At 36.4% G+C, this 25,027-nt stretch overlaps 1 protein-coding gene across 4 annotated transcripts in view; it reads right to left on the reverse strand.

Annotated features, from left to right (window-relative positions):
• The window catches only part of Cpr (Cytochrome P450 reductase), a 177,561-nt gene that overhangs the window by 25,663 nt on the left and 126,871 nt on the right, over nucleotides 1-25,027 (reverse strand). For all 4 annotated transcript variants that reach the window (XM_081770604.1, XM_081770601.1, XM_081770603.1 and 1 more), the window contains exons 2-4: nucleotides 23,674-23,857; nucleotides 8,189-8,375; nucleotides 1,792-1,941 (exon numbers count right to left, since the gene is read on the reverse strand). In XM_081770604.1, the coding sequence (XP_081626730.1) occupies nucleotides 1,792-1,941; nucleotides 8,189-8,375; nucleotides 23,674-23,855 (519 nt within the window). In that variant the 5' untranslated portion in view covers nucleotides 23,856-23,857. The remainder of the gene's footprint in view (nucleotides 1-1,791; nucleotides 1,942-8,188; nucleotides 8,376-23,673; nucleotides 23,858-25,027) is intronic.

A 25,027-nucleotide genomic window follows, 5' to 3' on the forward strand; every position in this document is an offset into this window, starting at 1 on the left:
CATCCCTGTAATGGACTGGCCTGCACAGAGTCCTCACTTGAATCCTATAGAACACCTTTGGGATGTTTTGGAACGCCGACTTCGTGCCCGGCATCACCGACCTACATCGATACCTCTCCTCAGTTCAGCACTCCGTAAAGAATGGGCTGCCATTCCCCAAGAAACCTTCCAGCACCTGATTAAAAGTATGCCTGCGAGAGTGGAAGCTGTCATCAAGGCTAAGAGTGGGCCAACACCATATGAATTCCAGCAGTACCGATGGAGGGCGCCACGAACTTGTAGGTCATTTTCAGCCAGGTGTCCGGATATTTTTGATCAGATAGTATATATATATATATATATATATATATATATATATATATATGCATGCTTCTCGAGTCCATGCTCCACCAAGAGAAAGACCAAGAACAAGGTGAAGGATAATAAGAAACAAATATACGAAAATGCGAACAATCCAGATTACGCTGCCTCAACAATGCACAGGATCCAATGTGGTCGTTTGCTTCTGCGACGATGAATCTGGAAGTTGCTTAATAAATCGAATTAATTACTTTCAGGATTATCTTTTGACGTTTTGGAATTAGTTAATGAGGTACAGCAAAGCCATTTACACAAAGCATTATATAATACTATAAAAACTTGTATAATAATCTTTTTTCTTGTATAATAATCTTTTTTTTCTATCAGATTTAATAAGCATTTGATGACCTTTATCTGGTAGTGCTACCACGGTAAATATATATATATATATATATATATATATATATATTGGATGTATTATTCAACTTTATTATCATATTTTCTTTTGTTCTTTTTTAAATTCCTATTGCCTGGTAAATAAAATTATATAACAATTTTGATTTGAACTTTTTAAATAAAGTTTTAAGTTCTTTTTCTTTTTATTATTATTATGGAAGATTCCTTCATTTCTTTCTTCTGCAGTGAAGATTACATCATTCAATGAAAGTCAATATATTTTGCAAAGTATCTTATATAATATTTTAATGTAAGTATGTTAAATACATTCCTTAGTTGGATGAACAATTACGAATAACACTTGTTTTTTGTGTTCGCTCTTTCACAAATAAAACAATATTGCACATAGTAACGTGTTCATAAACAAAACAGCAAATTTTAAGGATTGTAAATATATATTATTAGATTTTATACTCATTCAATACTATTAGATTTCACTGTTTTGTTCCCGTATTACTTTTTATCGGAGTTTCATGATAGAAGATATTTTACTTCTTTGTAATTTCAAGAAAAAGAAAAGAAAAGAAAAAAGAGCAATTGTAATAAAATTGTTTCACAAGTTCTTCCCAAAAAGGTGTCTACAACATAGTTCTGTGCAGTCAATCTCCGCCTTTCCTTAGCTCACAAAACCTTAATACTCTCAAAAATAAATCTGTATCAAAAGACTGCGTTATTGTGTGTGTTTAATATGATTTAATAAAATTTTACCTGCAAAAATGATCACAACGCAACAAAATATATACTACAATAAATACAGGGTGGCTCAAAAGTAGGTATACATCCCTGCATTGATCAAGTATAACATTCTAGTTTATGGGTTTATTTGCTTCGGCTCTTCCAAGCTTACAATAGAAGTAAAGACACATTAAGAACAAATAATCAAGAAATTAAGTCTACCTGAAGGATAACAATAAGAAATTATATAACTTGCAATAAGGTGATCAGTACAGTACTATATACCTACTTTTGGGCCACCCTGTATATAGTAGGAAAAAAAAAAACATGAAGTTAAATTATGTAATAAATGGTACGTACTGCATAACTAACTCCACTTAAATCACAGTCTCCGTTTTGTAACCACTCATAAAACTCCTGGGCGTTGTCTGTGGGATCTCCTTCGCCATACGTGGCCATACAGAACACAGCCAGTGATTTCGGAATATCTTTCAGATTCGCCAGCTCCTCCTATTTGGTAAAAAGAAAATAGCAATTAACCCACAAACACAAAAAGGAGAAAATATCACAACTGTTTGTATGTTTATTGAATTTAACGTCCCTTTTTGAACACCTAGGTTATATGAAGTGGCGTATTTAGGGGGGGCTTCCGGGCTTAAGCCCCCCCCGAAATCTTACTTACTATAGTAAAGTATATGAAATATCTTGCACAATTTTCAGATTTTCATGCAAAGCCCCCCCAAAACTTAGCAAAGCCCTCCCCGAAACAAAATCGTAAATACGCCACTGGTTATATTAAATGTGGATCTACACTTTTAACGCAAAATACGAACCACCGTAATCCATTGAAAACTCTGCACCAAAGGAAAGAAAATATTGCTGACGCTATATATTTAATTAACCTTATTAACGTTATCAAAATAATTAAGCAAACCATAGTTAAGCAATGATATACAAAGTGTGAAAAATACAGGACTAGACAGATTCCAACCTGCGTTCCCCGGCTCACCGTGGCGAATGGAGATGCCGATTCGAATTTCAGTCCAGTCGTGCATTTTTCATTCTCCATAAATAATAAAAAAATCGCATCAATAGAAGAAGACTAGACATAAAATAGGTTATTTTCTCAATTTATCAAATATAATATAGCTAAGTTAGTTCGTTTTAAATATTATTTTCCGTTTTGAACGTTGAACTACCATTTATCTATGAAATATGTTTTTTTTTTCAATTGTGATTGATGAGTGGAGTTAACTATTCCATTCAGCTGCAATGAGATGTGGACCTACACCTTAAGGTGGGATCCAAATCATATGAGCTCCGGCCGGGAATCGAACCTGAGTTTCCCGCGCCGAAGACGCGTGCGCTATGCATAAAACCATGAGTAAGTTTTGAATTATGATTAATGTCAACGTTAACGAAACATTATCCTCTCATATAAACTTTCAGGAATCAAAATTCTATTCTTTAGTAACTGAGGAATTGAAGTGGGACATTGAAAATATAAATACTGAGTGGGACATTGAAAAAAATGAAAGAAAAAGGAAATCTGATATTATACCATTACATTACGACATGCATAATTGGAGTAAGTATATTTAATAAAATGATCATGAAATACTGTTCCGATACTAGTAATTATCACAAGAATACGAAAACTTCATTGTTATGCATATGAAAATGAAATCCAATCATCACAAGAAAATTACAAAAATCTCTTATCTACTCAGAAAGGTTAACATGAAAGCGAAGTCATTCTACGTGGTAGATGTATGTTCATGCAAACATATTCTACCATAACATGCACTGTTCATCAATGCTTAATTAAACAAAAGAAATCACTTTATATGCAAAAATCTCTACACTGAAACGTATTGCACAGTCATTAGCAAAACATTCACACCCACATTTATGTTCTACTATTCACAAGTTAAGAATGAATGGACCAATTCTTTGATATAAAATCACAGATCAGTCTATGGTAACGAAAACCGTATTCAAAACAGCCCATACGGGGCCGCGGTGGCTCAGTGATAGAAAGTTTACCTCTGGTATATGGGGTCCGTGGTTCGATCCCAGCTCGCGCCAAGAGGGTTTTGTGCTGGACAAACACCGTGTGTGTGGTTTTCTCGGGATTCTCCCGTTTCCTCCTCCTACTTTCCCCATTCTACCATTTCATTCATTTCTCATCACCACCGTTTCCTTTAGCCTAACTTGTATAACTGTGGAACGTAAAACCGAGCAATTTCATTTCAGAATAGTCCATGCATTTCTAAATGACTTGGTAAAGTCACGCACGTCGTACGTGGATATACACACGCTTCTTCGAAGCTAAGCAGTTCAGTGGTAAAAGACTGAAACCCTTTGTGGAAGGCGAATAGTGTGCGCATTTTTAAGATATTGCAATGTAATATTATTCACTTACTTTATCATTTTATGAATATTTAATCTGAACTTACGACAGTTTCCTTTAGCTTCAGGGTTTAAATAATGGTGCGTTAAACTTCAGATTTCATTTCGTTACATTACATAACACAATGTTTACAAAAAAACCACATCTACATAAAATACAAATTTTAATTTACTGCACGTACTACTAAAGCTTCATTTCATCATGTAACAGCATTTCCCATGAAAATCAAAGTACGTGTAAAGAAGCTACAACTCATTACGTTACGTAAGACGAAGGGGAATCCGCTTCTGCTTGTTCTAGGCTCAAGAACACAATGAGTTTTGTTTTCCTTTCTCATTTCTATAGACTGAGTTCAAGGAAAAATGAAAAAGGACGTGAGCACAATTGAGGAAAGTAACTCTCAACAATTATCAAGCTATACTTCCAGGGTATTGGATACTACCAGTGTTGTGAACAGAAGAAGCGAGACCATTTCTAGATGATTCTGGATTCAATATGTCAAAGAAGTACTGTATGTGCATTGCTGATAGGTATGCATGTGTAAACGTCACAAAACAGATAAACAACAATACATACATCTGCAATTTAAGTTTGTATATACAGGGTGTTTCAAAACAACACCGAGACTACGTTTGAGAGGATTCCTGACACAAAGACAGACAAGAAGTATAGACCAACCTGGGTGCACAAATGCTTCCTTTCGGAGTTATAGGCTGCCGACAACATGAAAAGTTAGCTTTAAAGGTTCATAGCTTTAAAACTATGGGGCCTACCGTATTCGGGTCAAGACTTCACTTAGAAATTAACGTGTGTACATCCAAATATTCAAGATTCAGAGTCCTGCGGACCCAATTTTTATAGAGGTAGTCGGTGAGCACTTCAAATTATATACTCGTGGCCAAACTCCCTCCATAAAAATTGGTGCGTGAGCACCTTAGGATTTGTGCACGCAGGCTGGTCTACACTTTTTGTCTATCTTGGTGTCACGAAACACCTCCCAAACGTTGCCGGTGTTGTTTTGAAAAATCCTGTATAGTACATAAATACATAGTTAATACACAATCTGTTTCAGCGGGAAAAAAAGTACCAATTATTATGGGCAACCAACGATATACTTGTTTAGCGCCATATTTTTTTTTTCTTAGCATAAATTGCTCTCAAGTACGTTATTTTGTTTAGCTGGATTTGATGTTTTCATCGATATGATAGTCTTATCTCTGGACAATGTTGAAATTAAACAAAAATTGAAGTTGTTAAGAGCTAACCGAGCTAACGAGTTTTCGCTCTTCCGCAAACTTAAGGATCAGCTTACGGGCCAACGCTACAGTTGTCACGCGGAAAGGGAAGCAGCAGTTTGGCAATGGTGTCACCAGCGACCACCACAATTCTTCGCTGACAACATGAAAAACCTTGTTTCGCGTTAGCGCAAGTGTGTTGCCCGTAATGGGGCCTATGTTGAAAAAGATGCCACCATTTGTAGCTGACATTGCAAACATTCCAATGATCAACTTTATCGGTGCTATCTGTTAAACACAAATAAAGGTATTATCCTGGAATAATTACTTTCTGAATAACCTTCGTAATTAACAATACTGTACACTGTTGTCCTGCTACTGTCATAATGAAAAGGTTTATTATGATTACTGTATATTTCAGTAGCAGGTTCAGCTTAGTTAGATGCCATGGTTATCATACAGCTTAAATTTTAAGATTTTTTTTTTTTTTAAAAGAAAGTTTTTCTCAACTTTTTCTAGCTCAATGAAATTTTCAGTTAACACATGTATCATCTTTGGACATTTTTTCTCATTAACTGTAATAATACTAGAGCCGCGGTGGCTCAGTGGTAGAGCGTTCACCTCTTGTGCATGGAGTCACTGGTTCGATCACACCTCGCGCCAAGTGGACTTTGTGGTGGACAAACACCGTGTTCATGGGTTTTCTCGGGGTTCTCTCATTTCTTCTCACATTCTTCATTCCACTATTTCATTCATTTCTCATCATCACCGTCACCTTTAGCCTAGCTGGCATAAACGTGGGACAAAGATTTTATTTCATTTGCTGTAATAATACTTTAGATTAAATATTTTTATGATTTCTGTATATTCTTTATTTTTCATTCTATACATTCTTTAAATTGGACATATATTCCACTTTCAAGTTTTTTAGATGTAGATATACGTTTCACTTTCAAAACCCATAGAATATATATACAAGCCAAATTGAATTACAAGAAATTTGTTAGAAACCTTAGTAGACGTAAATTTCCCAAGTTTGGACTCAATTCATCTCTTCTATTCCTCTCCTTATTCTTGACACGATTTTAACACCGAACAGTAGGGATGATTCTTAAAGTGCATGTAAAAATAAAGGGGGCCTCTCATTTATAGATGCCAGCACGCGTCCTCCATCTTTCCAATGTACACTTATGTCCAAAATTATTGTCACATATCTAACTGTTTTCTTTTAAGAATATAATTTGATAATGATTTTGCAGGGTACTTTTAATACTGATACTATGTGTATAATCGGGAAATGTATATTTGTGGTAAATTTCATAGGAAAAGAATAAGAAATACGAAATTTAGAATTAGTAAAACAAAATGTTGCTAAATGGACAATAAAATATTTTTTGTTATATTGATCTTATTTACTGCTCTTTTGACATGAAATTTGCCACATACATGTCTTTGCCGATTATACACATACTAACATTATAGGAAATACCGGGCGAATTCGTTATCAAATTATATTCCTACAAAAACATATTTATAGACGTGCGACAATAATTTTGGACATGAGTGTACCTTTATGGAATAACATATTATTCTCCACCACAAACTCATGTGACCTCAGATCGAGCCAAGCAACCCTAGTACCAGAGGTGAGCCAGCGTTTCCCCTTTACGTTTAGTAGTTGATATATTGAAATTCATATATTGGAATTGAGTTAATATCCAATTTGAACACCGATGAACAGGTTTTTATACTTAAAGGAAGTTAGATATCATAAATTATAACTGAAATGACAACAATATGTATCAGAGATGTCAGAAGTATTTTGCACGTGATTCCACCAACTGAAGAAGGTGAGATAGTTCGTTTTGGCTCTCAATAAATAACATGTCGTTTTAAGTCATGTTGCCATGCTGCAAGAATCTTGTAGCTGTCATTAAAAATGCTGCATTCCTATCTTTCTATTTACTGTTTACACTACAATTTTCTGGAAGCAAGCAAATAAGATATCTCCACCCATGGAGCACTCTAGTGAACCTCCTCATTAAAAATTTATTTTAGCGCTCTTCCCCTCCCCGTCCAAAAGAATTCGTCGTTTCGGAAGCGGCGAAACTGTTTTCTTCTTTATATCAGTGGGAGGGCGATAGCAGGTAGCAAGCAAGACGACCCAGAAAGCTGAACATGATTTGACTCTTGCATAAAAAAAAAAAAAAAAAGTTGCATGTTCCTTTCTTATGTTTACATGGAGAAATATTGTAGGCACGCAAGATTTTTTTAATGACAGCTACGAGATTCTTGCAGCATGACAATTTCGCTTTAGATAAGCATCCTTCTCTTTAATCATAGTTACTGATTTTCCTCAAATATCCAGATGAAAATTACGCGTACATATTTTATCTGCGGTAAAAGGGTTTTCTTTTCCTTGTTCCCGCATGAACACAAGAAGAATATTATCAAGACATTATGTACACTCATGCCCAAAATTATTGTCGCATGTCTATAAATGATGATGTTCTAGGAATATAATTTGATAACGAATTCGCCCGGCATTTCTTATGATGTTAGTATCTGTATAATGGGCAAAGACAAGTATCTGGCAAGTTTTATGTCAAAAGCAGTAAATAAGAACAATAAACCGAAAATAAAACTTTGTCAATTTAGCAACATTTTGTTTTACTCATTCTGATTTTCGTATTTATAATTATTTTCCTATGAAATTTACCACAAATATACATTTCCCGATTATAAACATAGTATCAGTATTTAAAGTACCCTGCAAAATCATTATTAAATTATATTCTTACAAGAAGACAGTTATAGATACGCGACAACCATTTTGGACATGAATGTACCTAGTAAATATTTCTAACAGTTCAATTCTTACCTCGCTTTCATATTGCTGTACTATGAAAAGTTTAATACAACGCAAACATCACAGAACGTGTTTATGAAAAGATTTCTTTTTACAAAATGAAACAATTTTACATTAACGAATTTCATGAACACAATTCAGGACATCCAATCGGCTTATGGCATCGATAAAATAAAATCAAGGAATAAAAATTAGTCTCTAAATATTCTACACTAAAGGGGAAAAAGTAAGAGACATTACCATATCACATTCTTCTGGATCTGCTACCATTCCTTTGAGTTTATAGCGAGCACCTTCTTTGGCAAGTCGGCCAGCGAATTCTTCCGCTGTACCCGTTTGACTTCCATAGAAAACCACAAGACTCCTTCCGGAGCTTTTTAATTTATTGATGAAGCTGCTGTCTGATGTGGAACCAATTGGAATCGGACTGAAAAGGAAATACAAATGACAAATTACCAAGTCTGTAAACATGTATTCAGCTGATTTTACAAACAAAAGACTAATTTGTGTAGAACAATAATTTTGCAAAGAAATTTTAAAAAGTATTTGTTAAAGAAAGTACACGCATTTACTTAATCGTGGTAAAAATATAAGGAAGTTAAGTAAATATCCAGCCAAAATTCACGAAAGGGCTTGTAACAAGTAATATTTTCTATGAGAACAGCAAAGTAACTAAGCTAGTTGTCGCGGGTTACATGCGTAGGATCGAAACTGCGTAGCATCGAAACTGCGTACGACCGAAACTGCGTACGATCGAAACTGCGTACGATCGAAACTAAAACCGGCGTAGGATCGAAAACAGATAAGGTCTTATGATCGAACAATAAAAAAACAATTATTTTATAATCACAGAATATTAAGTAATAGTATTTTTTTGAAGTTATATAGGGAAAAATCGGAGTAGGATCAAAACTGTATACGACCGAAACTGCGTAGCGTCGAAACTGCGTAGGATCGAAACTGCGTACGGTCGAAACTGCGTAGCGTCGAAACTGCGTACGATCGAAACTGCGTAGCGTCGAAACTGCGTAGGATCGAAACTGCGTACGATCGAAACTGCGTACGGTCGAAACTGCGTACGATCGAAAGTGCATAGATACGAAACTGAGAAATAAAATAGTGACAAATATAATTAAATAATCATACAGGGGTGTACCCAGGAAGTTTTTCTTGGGGGACTATGACTTATTCAAGAGGACCAAAAAAGCTAAGTCTTGTCTCAGCAGGGAGAAAGGAGAATCCTCCCCCCAAAAGCCACTACTTCTGATCAAGTTGGCAAATTCCTTGTTCAGAAGATTGCCGTTAAGTTCAATTGACTTAGCTTAACATTTTCTTAGTTACCTAGTTGCTGTGAATTGTCACTTCTTTTATAGACTTTGCAGGTGGCACAATCGAAGATTCATGTAATTAGTTCAAGTTTTTGCTAGTTTGGGCTTCGTCCCAAATTTACTAACTTCCAGGGTTGTTTTGTTTAAAACAAAATATTTAAAACAAATGATTAAAACTTTTTTTAAACAATTGATTTTGTTTAAAACAAATTTTGTTTATGTTTTAAACATTTTGTTTTAAACACGTTTATTTTGAAGACTTGTCTTAAACATATGTTTATTTGATTTTTTTTATGTTCGTAAAAAAAAGAAATCTTCCAGAGCAAGAGAACTGTCCAAAAGTGCTCCCCAATCAGAAGACTATTTTCTTCCCATGTGAATGGTTTGATTTCTCGTGGCTACAGCAGGTCAATGTGGTGATCTACAATTTATTTTGTCTCTTTTCCCCCTTATTTTTAACGTATATTGTATTGTTTAAATGCTTCTCAGTTAACTTGCGAGAAAGTGTCGTAGTCGAAGGTTGGACTACTTATAGAACTGATATTAAAAAATAAATAAAATAATTATCACGGAAACAAACTGTTGTGTTGTATTCATTGCGACGTTGAGGTTCTGAAATTAAAATATCGCAAGCATTCGTTTGTACAGCGGGGGACACTTCTAAATGGTACACCCATATGGAGATTTACGGCTAAGGTGTACCATTTAGAACTGTCCCCCGCTGTACAGTACATGTTAGTTCTGTCTCCGTACAACATGGAATCGTTTAACATGGATTATGCGTGAAGAAAAGAAGGACATGATTTGATACAAATTTATTAGAGTAACTCAAACTCAATCAGGTAAGTAAACGATCAAACGAGTTTGTCACAAAACGTGTAAGAAAGAAATGGGTGGTTTAGTTCCAAGAACGAAAATCATTATAAAAAATGCAATGCTTGGTAAAAATGGAAACCCAAACAAATGGTAAAAATGTTGATCCGAAAATTGCTTCTGATGAATCTAACGTCAGTGGTGTGGCTGAGATGCAACTGGAAACTTCAGGTAACAACTAATTTTGTATCAACAATATCTTTTTCATTATATTATGAAAATTTTATTTCGTACCTCTTCCCCACCACAGTTCTAAATTTTCTTTGAAACTTTACAACTTGGCATAGCTTGTATGAAGAGACCAGGTGAGAAACGCAAGGTATGGCAGTCGATCACGTAACTAACCAAGTGTGATACTTATTATAACGTTAGTGCTGAACGTCAAGGTCTGGGACAATTTGATCTCAATTTGTTTGTTTGTATGTATGTACCACGCTACAGGGTGCAATATTCAGTCTTTTAACATTAATTTTTGAGGATAGAGACACGAGGCGTCGGAATTTGCTGTATAGATTTTGACTGCGATCCCACGTAAAATTTCAAAATTAGTGGGTCAGATCCCACTTTAAACAAAAAGCCCTGTCTAATATAGCCTTGCTACTGATGCAAGATGTAATCAATCAAACTAAACAAACTAATTTTATATGTTTCGAACAAACTTGGGTTGCAGGATAAATTTGGCTTCAACTCAACATTTAGAGCACAAGGGACCCAAGTTCATTTTCAGAAAGGTTCACTTTTGCTCAGCAAACGTAATATCTTCGTAGCATAGGGTATGAAATAAATGAAACAAAAACCACGGGAAAGCGTGTGGACTAGAGTTTCATAGGACAACCGCTAGACAAGGGCGTTGACGGAATGGGGAGGAGAGCTAATTTTCCCTTCCCCCTCCTTGCTCATACATTTAAGATATTAACATTATACTTGTATTGTGTATGTTGCAGCGTTGGAATGATTAACAAGTCAAGCTCCGAATGTCATAGTCAATGATGCATAATTACGTTACATAAATGCAGAATGTGTCCAAAAGAATACATCGACGTAAAATGTCATATTTTCACAACCACGAATCCGAGATGAAAGAAAGAAAAACTACCTGAAAAAAAGGAATCTAGAATTTTGTATGATTGCCGCTAGATAGGGGCGTTCGTTTAGAAATCATCCGTCTTCTACCCTGAATTTCAGATTTTTGGGGCAGTAATGCAGATTTAGAAACATTTTGCTTAGCAAAGTCCAACATTTAAAAATTGAAGTCCTTGCACCGAATAAATACGGATTTTGATCATTGGCCGTAAGGAGCTATAGGCCTATATTGCTTTCTTGTATAATTTTTTTACCCAAGGATTTCAAAGGTGGCTCTACTTTCGAGTTTCGGGCCTGCTTAAAATTCAGGAAATTGGACCTAAGCAACTTCCCAGTTTTAATCATCTGTATGTTCTTCGTATTTATTCGGTGTAATTACCTCAGGCTTATTCTGTTGGACTTTGCTTATCAAAAGATTTCTAAAACTGTCTTACCGTCCCCAAAATCTGAAATGCAGGGTGCGGATGAGGGTGGTTGCCCTCCTGTTCCACTGACGCCCTTACTAGCGGCTGTCATATGAAACTATCCCACGCCTTTTCGCATGGTTTTAGTTACATTTGTTTTGGATTCTTGACTGCGAAGTATTATTTTTTGAAATAGAATTCATTTGCTGAGGAAAACTGAAGTTTATTGAAAATGGATTTGGATCTATTGTACTCTGAACGCCCCAAATATTACCTTTCGTCAATAAATTTTTGACTCAAAAAACAACCAATTACATAGACTTGCAGAAAATATAAAGTTAGCACAATATGAAGTGTGCTTCAAACATTACTTTTCGAAAACGTAGCCCTATTATTATAAAATAATTTTATTAGCACCAGTGTTATGAAGTAGTAATCAAATTTTGCAACAAAAATCTCACCCGCCTCCACGAAACGCTAGCTTAGCCCCTAAAGGCATAACTACAAAACTTTTAGAAGCGGTAACTCGAAATGATTTTCTTTATGGTTAAAATAACCGCACAACAGCATTTCTGGTAAAATTCTAGCCCTCATGTAACAGGACACCATTTGCATTTGAAATTTCGAATACTAAGCACAGATGTTCGCCATGATGCTTGATAGCACCATCTGATGTGTCAGACCACTTCCAAGATTCATCATTCTCCCTCAACCCGTTGTCAACGCACAAGGATGGTGAGGACTTTTGTTTTGCCATGTATATTGATAGATTGTGTGAAACCTCTATAGTTGGTAAATTTTAAAATCTACCTTAAAAGCTTACTATATCCAAGAAAATACTTACTGTATGAGAGTCACTGGCAAGAGGGTGTAATAAAAGGGGTCGTTATATGAAATAAGTTGAAAATTACTAATCTATACGGAAATGTTCTGTACCCAACACTGTGTAGTCTTAAAGAGAATAAAATAAATGAAAAGATCGGTTGAAAGAGCAAAAAGTCTTAATAAATACGTGATTACACGATTTTGAAATATGTTTAAAATAATATTTTAAACTGTTCAAAATGTTTAAAACATGTACTTTTACTTTTTTGTGTGTTTTTTAAAACATCTTTAAAACATTTTAAACACTTTTTTCATGTTTTAAACACGCGTTTTGTTCTTTTTTTTTTTTAAAAAAAAACTGTATTTTTTCCAACCCTGCTAACTTTTGACCAAGTTGGAAAATTAGAATGCGTTGCTGCCAATATTTACTTAAAAGACTTCCGTTTCTTTCAATTGACATTTGGATTAGCATTTTCTTACTTACCCAGTTGCTGTGATTTTCAATTTCTTTATGAACTTGGCAATTGGCAAAATTGAATGTTTATATAATCAGTTTAGTTTTAAGTAGGTGGGAATTTGTCGCCAGATACAAAATTTCTCATCCTACGGCCTCGCGCCTCATAAACCTACTAACATACCAAAATTCCTAGTTTTTATTCCGATTTCAATTACGGTACCTAAAATATGAGATTTTGTACATCCAAAAAGTCTATTTAAATTACACAGTTTTTTGTCTCTTTAAAGCTGCTAAAAATGGAAAATATTCACTTTTGGAAATTTTCTATATAGTCCCAGGAGGCTAAAAACTTTGCCAAATTTAATCCTTGTAGTTCTACTGGAAGTGCCTATACTGTAAAAAATCGTTGTATTATTTCAACGACATGCCTATGTGTTAGCACGATTGTGTTAAAATATAACACAAACAAGTGGTTAGAACAACTCACTCTCCGTTTGGAGTTGTGTGTCAAATGCCGCTAGTTGAAATGACACACAGCCTGTGTGTTAACACAAGTGTAGAATCTTCGGTGTTGTTTTCTGCGTGATTGCCATATATGTTGGGTATCTAATTATAAAGGCTTATGAACTGAAGCTACAGGCAAACACAGTAGAAAGAAATACTTAAACAAATCCAAGTATACGCAAAATTTCAAAATACAAACCGCGCGATGTGTTTTCAATTGTTTTACAAAATGTTTCTGAAGAAACCCTAACAGCACAAGATGTGCTAGGCATGTACCATTTTGGTGTTCTAAATTCATCTCCCACATTTGATGCATTTATTGCTTCTTTTTCAAAGCGGTTGTGTACTAGAAGCAACAAACGCATCAACTTTATTAGATGGCAACTGGCGCCGATCATTTGAAAGTGAATATGGAAGAACTACAAAATAAAGTAAATAGACAGTCGTCATTTTGTAATAAAATTAGGTCTACATGGCGAGCAGATTTTATCCCGAACGGTTATCGTCGAATATACGCGGGTTAAAGGAGCACTCTGATTAGCCAAATTCAAAAGACCTTAAGAATTTATCCCTCTACAAGCGACGGTTTACGTGTTATAGGCTGCCAAAAACATGAAAAAAGGAATTTTAAAGGTCCATAGCTCCAAAACTATGGGACCTACCGCAGTCGGGTCAAGACTTAACTTAGGAAGTAGTATGTGCCCTATCCAAAAATGCGTATGTCAGAATCCTGAGGTGCTTCCACAACAATTTTTATAGAGGGAGTTTAACTACGGGCCTATGATATAAAGTATTCTCCAACTACCTCCATAAAAATTGTTGTGGACATCTTAGGTGAATTGAATTTTGGACATCTTAGGTGAACTTTGGACATCTTAGGTGAATTGAATTCTGTATGGAAATGGAAAACATTTCAGTTTTATTTAAATCTTGGAAAAGAAACATTCTCTGTGTGCAAGAGGTTAATCTATACACATGACGATACATCACTCCAAATGTTTTAAACATATTAACTGGCAGAGTATATAGTTATCCTGGGGGCAAGAAAACAAAGGGATTTTTACTGAAATTAAAAATCGTAGTATGGTGGTACGTACCATACGCATGAACTTACTTTGGAGGAGGGGTCCAAATTCAATGCGAAGATAAAGTATTTTCAGATTTGTCAATTTTCGAAGTTTATGTTTATAATTCCGTACCTATACGTCCGAGCGCAAGTGAACTACGTCAGTCAAACATCGGTCCTTACTGAACAAACTTGGGCACAGATCGTTGCAATTGCGTAATTAGGAGGCGCACCATAAATTCGTATTTAGGTTCTAAACATCGTGTGTGTGGGTTTTATCGGGGTTCTCCCGTTTCCTTCCACTTTTTTCATTCCACCATTTCATTCATTTCTCATAATCAGCGTCTACTTTAGCCTAACCGGCATAACCGTAGGACGTGAAACTAAAAGATTTCATTTCATTTCATTTTCGTATTAAGGTTCTAATCCTTGATTTTTCTCACTTTTATATTTACCATAATCTATTAATTTTTAATTACTAGCTTCGTTTATTCAATATCAACATGATACTTTCAGGATATATTAGTGGTGGGCTAAGGTTTATTTGAAGATAGTTGCATCTGTCTCTTAGCAGTATTTCCAGCCATAGAACTATTTATTTCCAGACTTTTTTTGGTAAAAATTTCCTTTTTTCCCTTCTAAAATTTGCCTCTTATTTCCTTCTCTTCTATTGGCTACATTGGAACGAACATACCAGATTCTGGAAGCCTCATCCTTGACTTACACAACGCACTATAAAAAGTTTCACTTGGATAATTGGGGACACTACAATTCCGGTCTTACAGTATACCATATTACATAATTTTAAGGATAATAGTGACTTTCTAGGAAAAATGATATACTTTTTAAAATTACATGCTTAATTTGAGAGATATCATCATGATACTAGCTGAATATATTATTGGTGGGCCAAAGATTACTTTAAAATTGTTTGCTTCTGAGTGGTAGCAATGTTGCCAGCTACAGAAAATGTTAATTGTAATTGTTTGTAAAAAATTTGGGAAGTTTATCCTTTCCCCCCTATTATTTCAGTGTCCTTGGCTATATTCAAACCAACGTACAACTGTCTGGAATCATTCTTGGCCTACAAAACGCACCATAGAGGAGCACGATTGAATAATTAGGGAAGACGGTGAACCACCATGTATGCTGATTTTTGCTTCTGACGCGTAAGAAGTGCCAAAATTTGATGTGTATTATGAGAGAGTTTTTTTCTTTCTCTCTTTGTATGGCAGCCAGCGACTTCAGGTTTTTACTGTACCTTGTCAACATACCAGAAAATTCTTTTTAGGTGACTTGAACCCCTGTGGCTTCGGTGTTCCCAGCTAGAAAAAATCATGAAATTCGGCTAGGGATTTTTTTTTTTTTTTAAATTTCACTCCTACATTTTTTCAATAATCCCTTCCGTTAGCAACACTGCAATCTAACTTACACCAAAAAATAGCCATGTCCCTCTTCTAAAATACAAGACGTAAACGATATCAATCGGGATAACAGTGTTTGGGCAATAAATCATTAACTGAAAGTCTACCAAAAACCCCAAAATCGATTTTGTCCCGAAAGGGTTAATGAGATATGCGCGCCAAAGATTTCGGGCTCTAATTTAACGTGAGCCCCCCCCCCCCCAAAGTTTCTGGGCTGGTCCAGAGAATGAATGGCCTACATAGTACTGTCTACGGGCTGGATAGGCTACCAAATTTCAGCTTTCGTTCTCCCATAGTTAATGTGATATAGGCGCCGAAAATTTGGGGGCTAACTTCACCAGAGCCTCCCAACTTTCTGGGCTAGTCGAGATAAAGATCGATGGGCTAACAAATTTCATCTTTTGGGCCAATATAGTTAATAAGGTGTGAAAATCAAAGTTTTGGGGCGTTAACTTAACGTGAGCCCTTAACTTTTTGGGCAAGTTGAGATAATGAGTGTACCAGGTACTAAACTTCATGGGCCTTCCAACCCATTATTATTTAGCATTTGGGGCACTCAAGGAACACAGATATAGGGTCTCCAAATGTGAAAATGAAAATGCAATCTTTAAGTTTTATGTCCGACTGTCATCCTGGGTAGACTAAAGGAGACGCAGATGATGAGAATAAATGGAATGGTGAAATGAAAGAGTTGTGGGAAAGGGAAACTCCAAGAAAACCCTCACACACGGTGTTTGTTCACCACAAACCCCACTTTGCGCAAGTTGGTATAGAACCAGGGCCCCGCAGCATGTGTGAACCCTCTGCCACTAAGCCACTGCGGCCCGGAAGTCCTCGAGACGAGACACATAGGCGTATACCTAACGTGTAATTTGTTCGTAGCGGGAATTTCTGTTATGGTATAGTTAATTACATACAATGAAAAACCGAAAATGTGATGTGGACAATCGCGAACAAGCAATAAACAATCTGCGTGATTTGTTTTAGATTTCGGAAAATAGGTTCTGCCAGATTTACGCTTATCGACTGTAATCGTTTATTTATTTATTTATTTATTTGGGAGGGAAGCAAAGTATAATACATTTCAGTCATTACACATGCAAAGAGATGTTTTATGGTAATTGTTTTTTGCTGAAATATAACTTCGGTATCTTTTATACGTGTTTAGGAGCTGAGATTATTATCTAATAATTATAATGAAGATACAAGTTTTTTTTTTTTTTTTTTTTTTTTTACGAAGATACAAGTTTTTCACCTTCGTACAACAATTCATGTTTAATAGGCGTATAGAAGGGGCTCATGCCCAAAACATTGGGACTCCATTTCTGGGGCCCCATGTTGGGGGCCCGGTTCCTGACCACCACTGTGCTGAGGGGAATCGGATCTTTCCAACGTCACCATCTGTATGCAACAACTCCATGCTGAAACGAGAAATAGAGTGGACTCAAGCCCAACATTTCGGAACCACATTTTCTGGAGCTTCGAGGCCAGGGCCCAATTTCTGACATTACCGCTTTCGTTAATCGACCCCGACCTTTCAAACGCTAACACTATAGTACAACACCATGTTAAATAGGCAAATAAAAGAGACCTGAACCCAAACTTTTGGGATCTCATTTCTGGAGTCTCAGGTCCCGGAGCTTTCCAACACCACAATATGTATCCAATAACTCCATGCTTAAAAGAAAAATATAATGAAGCCAAGCTCAAAATTTCGGGACACCATTTTTGGACCTTTGAGACAAGGGCCCAATTTCTGACGTTAACACTGTGCTCAGACGACCCGAACATTTAAAAACTTCACCACCCACCCACATACAATTCCATGTTTAATAGGCGTATAGAAAGAACCCGCGCCCAAAACTTCGGGACCCCATTTTTCTGGAGCCTCATGGCTGGGGCCCGGTTTCTGATATCACCACTGTGCTCGGGAGACCCGGACTTTTCCAATGCCACCATCTGCATCCACTAACTCCATGTCTAACACGGCTTCCCCATTGTAGGAGGATTTTGACGAATTTTCTGCAGGTTCTTTACAACTATTTACAACGTTTCAAACTATTCATAAGAAATGAAATTTCAATACATTAGAAACTATGTTCTTTTAAAATGTTCAAAATGGATGACAGCATTGATTTCCAGTAATAGTTGTAAACTTTCGTAATTTTATTCTCTATTTGAATAGTAGTTTAATTTCGAATCTTTTACGGTTAAAAATATTTTTGTGAAATGTAACGGAATACATTGAAATGCTCCTACCCCCGCGGGTACGTGTTCCAATTATAAATCGATTTGAGGTTCAGCGTACAAATGAGAAACTCCCAAAGCGAAGTACAATATTGTAACGTTGTTGACATACATATGAATAACTGGTGATTAGGTCGTTAAGCTGTACATAAAATCATATAAATTTTCATTCATATTACGCAGACAAGTACACACAGAACAGCATATGAATCTTTATCTGACTTTTGTTTCTCTAACTTTCTGATAGCCTTTAGAAATAATATCTTTACAATCGAAATATTCGTTAAACATTATTATTATTATTATCCTTCAATATTCATTATACATCATATTCTTCATTACTTTAAATTCTTCATATTACATAACTATTTTACATTATATTCCGTCGAAGCTGTTTCAAAGTTAGTATTACACTTCTGACATAGTCATCATTACAAATCATAATTGATTCTCAATCCATACGCCTGTAACTTGTCCATCCTACCTGCAGTGTGGATCCTACGCAGTTTCGATCCTACGCAGTTTCGACGCTACGCAGTTTCGACCGTACGCAGTTTCGATCGTACGCAGTTTCGACCGTACGCAGTTTCGATCCTACGCAGTTTCGACGCTACGCAGTTTCGACCGTACGCAGTTTCGATCCTACGCAGTTTAGGTCGTGTGGAGTCCATGAATATAACCCTAATTTATAGCTGCACAGGTTAAACAAATTAAAGAGAGAGAAAAAAAAATATTTTTTGAGCGCATGATTAAAACTTAAATTATTTCAGGGCAACTGCGTAGGATCGAAACTGCGTACGGTCGAAACTGCGTAGCGTCGAAACTGCGTAGCGTCGAAACTGCGTAGCGTCGAAACTGCGTACGATCGAAACAGGTTTTGAGCTGAATTTTTCGATCGTACGCAGTTTCGATGCTACGCAGTTTCGATCCTACGCCGCATTCCCGTTGTCGCCCGGGACAAGAACTCATCTTAGCGCCCCTCTGACCAACCAAACCAAAACGTTCCCTCAAATATTTGCCCAATTTTGCACCCTCCCCTAGTTACGTCACTGCATGATAATAAAATTAATGTGAATGTTTCTTGTGACCGCCATAGTAGAAGTATGGAGAAAACGGTCTAACCACCATTTTCCTCTTATTTTGCAGACTACATGAAATAGACGTCCAGGAAGTGCGAGATGAAAAAATTCACAGTTGCGCAGAGAACGAAAATTATTGAACTTCATTTTACAAACCAGAGGTCAATTGTCTTGACACAAAGAGCGCACTGCCATCAGTTTTGTATCAGGGATGTACCTTCTGAATCAATGATTCGTCGTTTGGTTGGACGTTTAGGAAAGCATGGTTCGGTAGCTGACTTGCTACGATCGGGGATACCATATTCGACAAGAACACACGCAGATGTTGAACAGGTTCGGAGGAGTGTCATAGAAGCACCGGAGGTTTCCGCGAGAAGACAAGCTGGCCACGTAAGATAGAGTCGAACGACACTGCGCCGCATTTTAAACCACGATTTACACTTGTGTGTCTACAAATTGCAACTGGTGCAACAACTACAACAAACAGATTGTGAGCAATGCTCCATGCTTGCTACGCGCATTCAGGAGTTGATTCGTGAGAACGCAGATTTTCTTGACAATTTGATTATGTGACGAAGCACATTTCCATCTCCATGCGTACGTAAACAAAATTGCAGATTTTGACACTACAAGCTATCCACAAACGTTCACCACACCTTGTGACGGTACTGTATGGTGTGGTGGTTACGTCCCAGAGAATCACTGGGTCTTACTTTCGAAGATAGCAATGGTAATGCAGTGACCGTCACCAGTTCTCGATACCGGGCGATGATTCAAAAAGGTTTTGTACCCTGCAGTAGAAAACATGCCAGACGTTTTGTTACAGAAACATGGCGCCACAGTGTACACATCCAGGGATGCAATCGCACTTCTGCGAACCATTTTTGGGCATCAAATTATTTCACGAAATACATTCTTTGACCACCACGATCGCCAGATCTTAAGGAAATCAGACTTTTATCTTTGAGGCGACCTCAAAGAACGGGTATATGCCAATAAACCTCAAACAACACAACAGCTCAAGAAGAACATTCTCACGGAAATCCAAGCGACAACTTCAGCAACTTTTGAGAAGTATAATGACGATCGTTGTAGCAAGAGTTTATGCGTGCGAACTGCATCATGGTGGACTTTTACGCCAAATGTTTTAACACATATTGCTAACGTACGCGAGGAGTTCTGCAGTTTTGAAATCATTTCGTGACTTATGGCATGTATTTACTTTATTATTAAAATTTTCACTTAAATCGCATCATAAATGAATAAAAACTCCTTTTAGAAACATGCGAAAAGAAAGAAAAAAGTAAAATCAAAGATGTGTTTGCGTTAATAAATACATCATGAAATGCAAAACAAATTGAGAAATTGCATACTGATATCTTGATGAAAAATCCCGATGACGTCAGCGGTGTTCATAATTTACCATACAAATATAAAATATGCTGTTCTATCAAGGACAATTATTTCTAGCATCTTGACGCTAAGACGTAAAAAAAAAAAAAGAAAATAAATAAATAAATAAAAAATAAAATAAAATAAGCAATACGATGAGACATTTTCCCTTTTCTTTTTGATTCTTGACAATAAGATTTTACTTATCCTTAAGCACTTGCTTATTTCATTATGGAATTGTTTCACAATAAAAGATAACTGTACTTAATTATTAAAATGCAGTATGACTCACTTAATTTAATTAGATTTATCTGTCAATCAAGTGGAAAAATAGCACGAGATTGGGAGTGCGTGCGTTATACTATAAAGGTCTCTTGTAGCGTCGAATGAAGATTGCTACAGTCTTACAGATATCAACATGGCAAAAAAAAAAAAAAAAAAAAAAAAAAAAAAAAAAAAGACTGTCACTTCCCAATACATAGTGATTTAAAAAAAAGCCAGTGAGAAGTGTCTGTCTACTACCGTATTGCCTTTCATCGGTCACATCGCTGGCAAACTCAGCACAATTCTAGCACAATTTTTGGTATAAGAGTTACTCACAAACCTCCAGTCAACATCAGATCATTACCCAAACCAGTGAAAGATGACTTTCACCTGCGCTCTCCTGGTGTATACCGTATACCATGCGAATGTGGCAGATCATACGATAGGGCAAACTGGACGTAGAATAGAACAACGATGCAAAGAACACAACAGCTACATAAGACTTAAGCAACCCGAAAAGTCAGGACTAGCAAAGCATTGTTTAGAGCTGGGCCACATACCTGATTTTACAAATACCACCATAATAGCCAAGTGCAGCAACGTTTGGGACAGAATAATAAAGAAAGCCACAGCTATCTCACGTGAAAGGAACAGTCTCAATACTACACACTGCCTATCAGAAGAGATTCAATTAGCTGGACAATGCGTGGTTAACTCACAGGGCCCTAACACCATTCTTTCTGATTTTCTAGAGAAGCTTGCTACTTCCAGTGTCGGCTCTTGAGGGAAGTTGTATCACTAAAAATTTAAAATGTATTCTTATAAGCTAAGGGAAGAAAGCGTATACAGGGTGTTTCAAAACAACACCGACAACGTTTGGGAGGTGATTCCTAACACAATTACAGATAAAAAGTATAGACCATCCTGGGTGCACAAATGAATGCTTCCTTTCGGAGTTATGGGCTGCTGAAAACATGAAATAATGAACTTTTAAAATGTCCATAGCTCAAAAACTATGAGAACTACCGTAGCCGGGTCAAGACTTCACTTAGGAAATAGTATGTGTCCTATCCGAATATCCAAGTTTCAGAATCCTGCGATACTTCTGCAACAAATTTATAGAGGTAGTTAGTGAGTACTTCAAATTATATTACGGTAGACAAACTCCCTCTATAAAAATTGCTGCGTGAGTACCTTAGAATTGTGAAACATATATTTTGGAATAGCGCACATAATTCCTAACTGAAGTCTTGACCTGACTACGGTAAGGTCCCATAGTTTTTGTAGCTATGGACCTTTAAAATTCATTTTTCATGTTTTCGACAGCCTATAACTCCGAAAGGAAACACTTGTGCTGCCAGGTTGGTCTATACTTTTTGTCTTATCTTGTGTCAGGAATTACCTCTCACACGGTTGTCAGTGTTGTTTTGAAACATCCTGTGTAATCCACTAATTCTTGTATACAACTCCCTGAAGTTTAACCAAGTTTTTTTTTTTTTTTCTTAGACTGTAGCGATAAAATGTAAATATTTACTGACATAACTTCCCTGAAGAGATGCTACTAAATACTTCATGTTTAACCCTTGCGTAGTACTGTGGGGTCTTTTTGGAACCCCAGAGATATTTAATGCACTATATCTCTTAACTGAACAAGAATATGTACAAGCCTGTTCTTGTACTTTCTCCCCAGTGTATGTTTAATATATTGAACACAAAATGTCGTTTCCTGTTGTTTTACTGTTGTGTATTAAAAAAAAAATGATTGCCACTGAGATAGTAAAAGGACCCCAAGGCAATACCCTGTAAGTAATCAATTATTTTTCTTTCTTTTTTTTTTTTTGTTGTTTCTTCTTACCAAACGAGCAAAATTAGTAGTTTACATAATGCTTATTAAAAGGTAGAAACTACTAATAGTTTTCGAAAATTACTTCATTATGGACATAATAAAGTACTTGTGTATGTAATAATAATAATAATAATAATAATAATAATAATAATAATAATAATAATAAAAGTTCTTACATTACACTACATTGTTTGTGACCTTGTCTCTTTTCTTCTAAGGTTACTGTTTGAAGCAACATATATCTTGAAACCTGCTTATATTTTTGAACAGCTTGTCAATAACAAAGTGGCTACTTTCAAATAGTTGAAGTTCGTTACTTCAAGCAACAATCCGAAGATGATGACATGACGTCACTATTCTGGGTTGTAGTTGCGCCTGTTATCTGGTGGCGAGGTCATAAGTATTCTTTTCTATTTTGGATGACGATGATTGTCAATGATATTGAGGATGACAGTCTGGGTTAGAGTGTAATGCAATACAGTACCAAGGGCGCCCATGTTGTGGTTTCCAAGGGGGAGGGCAAGTAGAAGCGACATTTCAAATATAGTTTCAAATTTTGCTGTAACTTTTCTAAAAATTCAATTGAGTTTTCGATATTCCGAAGTACAATTTCTTCAAGGGTGGCGAGCGCCCCCCTCGTAATGAGCGCCCTTGTACAGTACTGCTTTGAAATGTATCTGTATAAAATTACTGTACGGAACACCAACAATTACTTATTTTTAACTGGGGTCTCAAAGGGACTCCACAGTATGCTATATTTTTCATGGTAATACACAAGGATTAAGTAGCTCACAAATTGCCTCACAAAGTTTTCTCCTCCCTCCAAGCAGGAAACCAAGCGCACTAACCAGTGAAGCACTTTAAACCGGTTACACGGAAGTACCTTACTGCTAGCTAAATAATATTACTGTAGAAATTGGCATAAAAACTTACTGAATTGTATACGATCTTTTGGCGGGATCCTCCTCTTTCTTTTTGCTTCTCAACAACCACCAAGCCCCTACTGCTACTAAGACGAAAAGCAGAATTATGTCTAAAATCCCGAACATAGGTTCTTCCTCTACTGCTGCGTTCTCACCTACGGATTCCACCATTACATCTGCCTCTGGTTCCATCTCTGAAATGAAACATCGTTACGTATTATTAGCACTATTTTAAGGGAGAAGAAATATGCAAGAAAAAAATTACAGAGAAATCGGCGCCCTTGAGTGTATCTCGAGAAAAGTGAAAAAAATGGAGACAAAGCTAATAAACAACAAAGTATACAAATTTTGGAGTTATAAAAACTATGTTTTATTGACAATACTTGATGAGAGGGAATTGGTATATAATGTATACAGGGTTTGGGTCAAAGAAAATAAGCTCAGAAGTCGGTTATTTGGTCTTGGAGTATAACATCCCTTTGAGCATGGAGGCTATACGAGACATGAACCTACAGCTTAACGTGGGAACCGAATCTCACGAGCTCAGACCGAGAATCGAATCCAAGTCTTTCGCACCAATTGCAAGACGACTCCTCGTTAGTTTTCTTGACTAATCTATTACCAGTCGAAGGATTACCAAACACACGGATACGCATAGCTCTAATGTTGCAACCTGGCGCATTTTGACGAAGTTTAGAAGTACAAGGAGATGCAAGTATATTCTAATTATGTATTTAATGTTCTTTGTAAGTTCTCCTGTTAGTGTTGCTCAGGAGACAAGACGAGAAATAAACAATGAAATGAAATGAAATCTTTGAGTTTTACGTCCCACGGTTAGGCTAAAGGAGACTGTGATGATGAGTAATGAATGAAATGGTGGAATGAAGAAAGTGGGAGGAAACGGGAGAACCCCGAGGAGTTCACTTGGTGGGGGCTGGGATCGAACCAGGGACCCCATGCACCAGAGGTGAACGCTCTACCACTGAGCCACCGCGGCCCCAACGAGGAATCAAGTTTTCTCATCTTGACTCATAAATTTTGTAGAAATCTCGACTCGATTCTCAAAAAGCTCTTATCGTATTGTTTCGAAACTTTTATCGTAGTCTTTTGTAAATTTATGTACAAAACTTATACCTTGATATTTTTTTAGTTTCATCTACAAGTTATTAGAATTCTTCCCCATAATGAGAGCTCCAGTATGATATAAAAATTTAAACCATATTTCTTATTGGAGTACAGTGGCGTACTTACGATTTTGTTTCGGGGGGAGGGGGGAGCTTTGGCTGAAAATGTGAAAATTCTGCAAGATATTTCATATACCTTACTATAGTAAGTCGGATTTCGGGGGGGATTAAGTCCGGAAG

This window comes from Thermobia domestica, chromosome 9 (genome assembly GCF_964235325.1).
Source record: "Thermobia domestica chromosome 9, izTheDome1.hap1.1, whole genome shotgun sequence".
Taxonomy (NCBI): Eukaryota; Metazoa; Arthropoda; class Insecta; order Zygentoma; family Lepismatidae; genus Thermobia; species Thermobia domestica.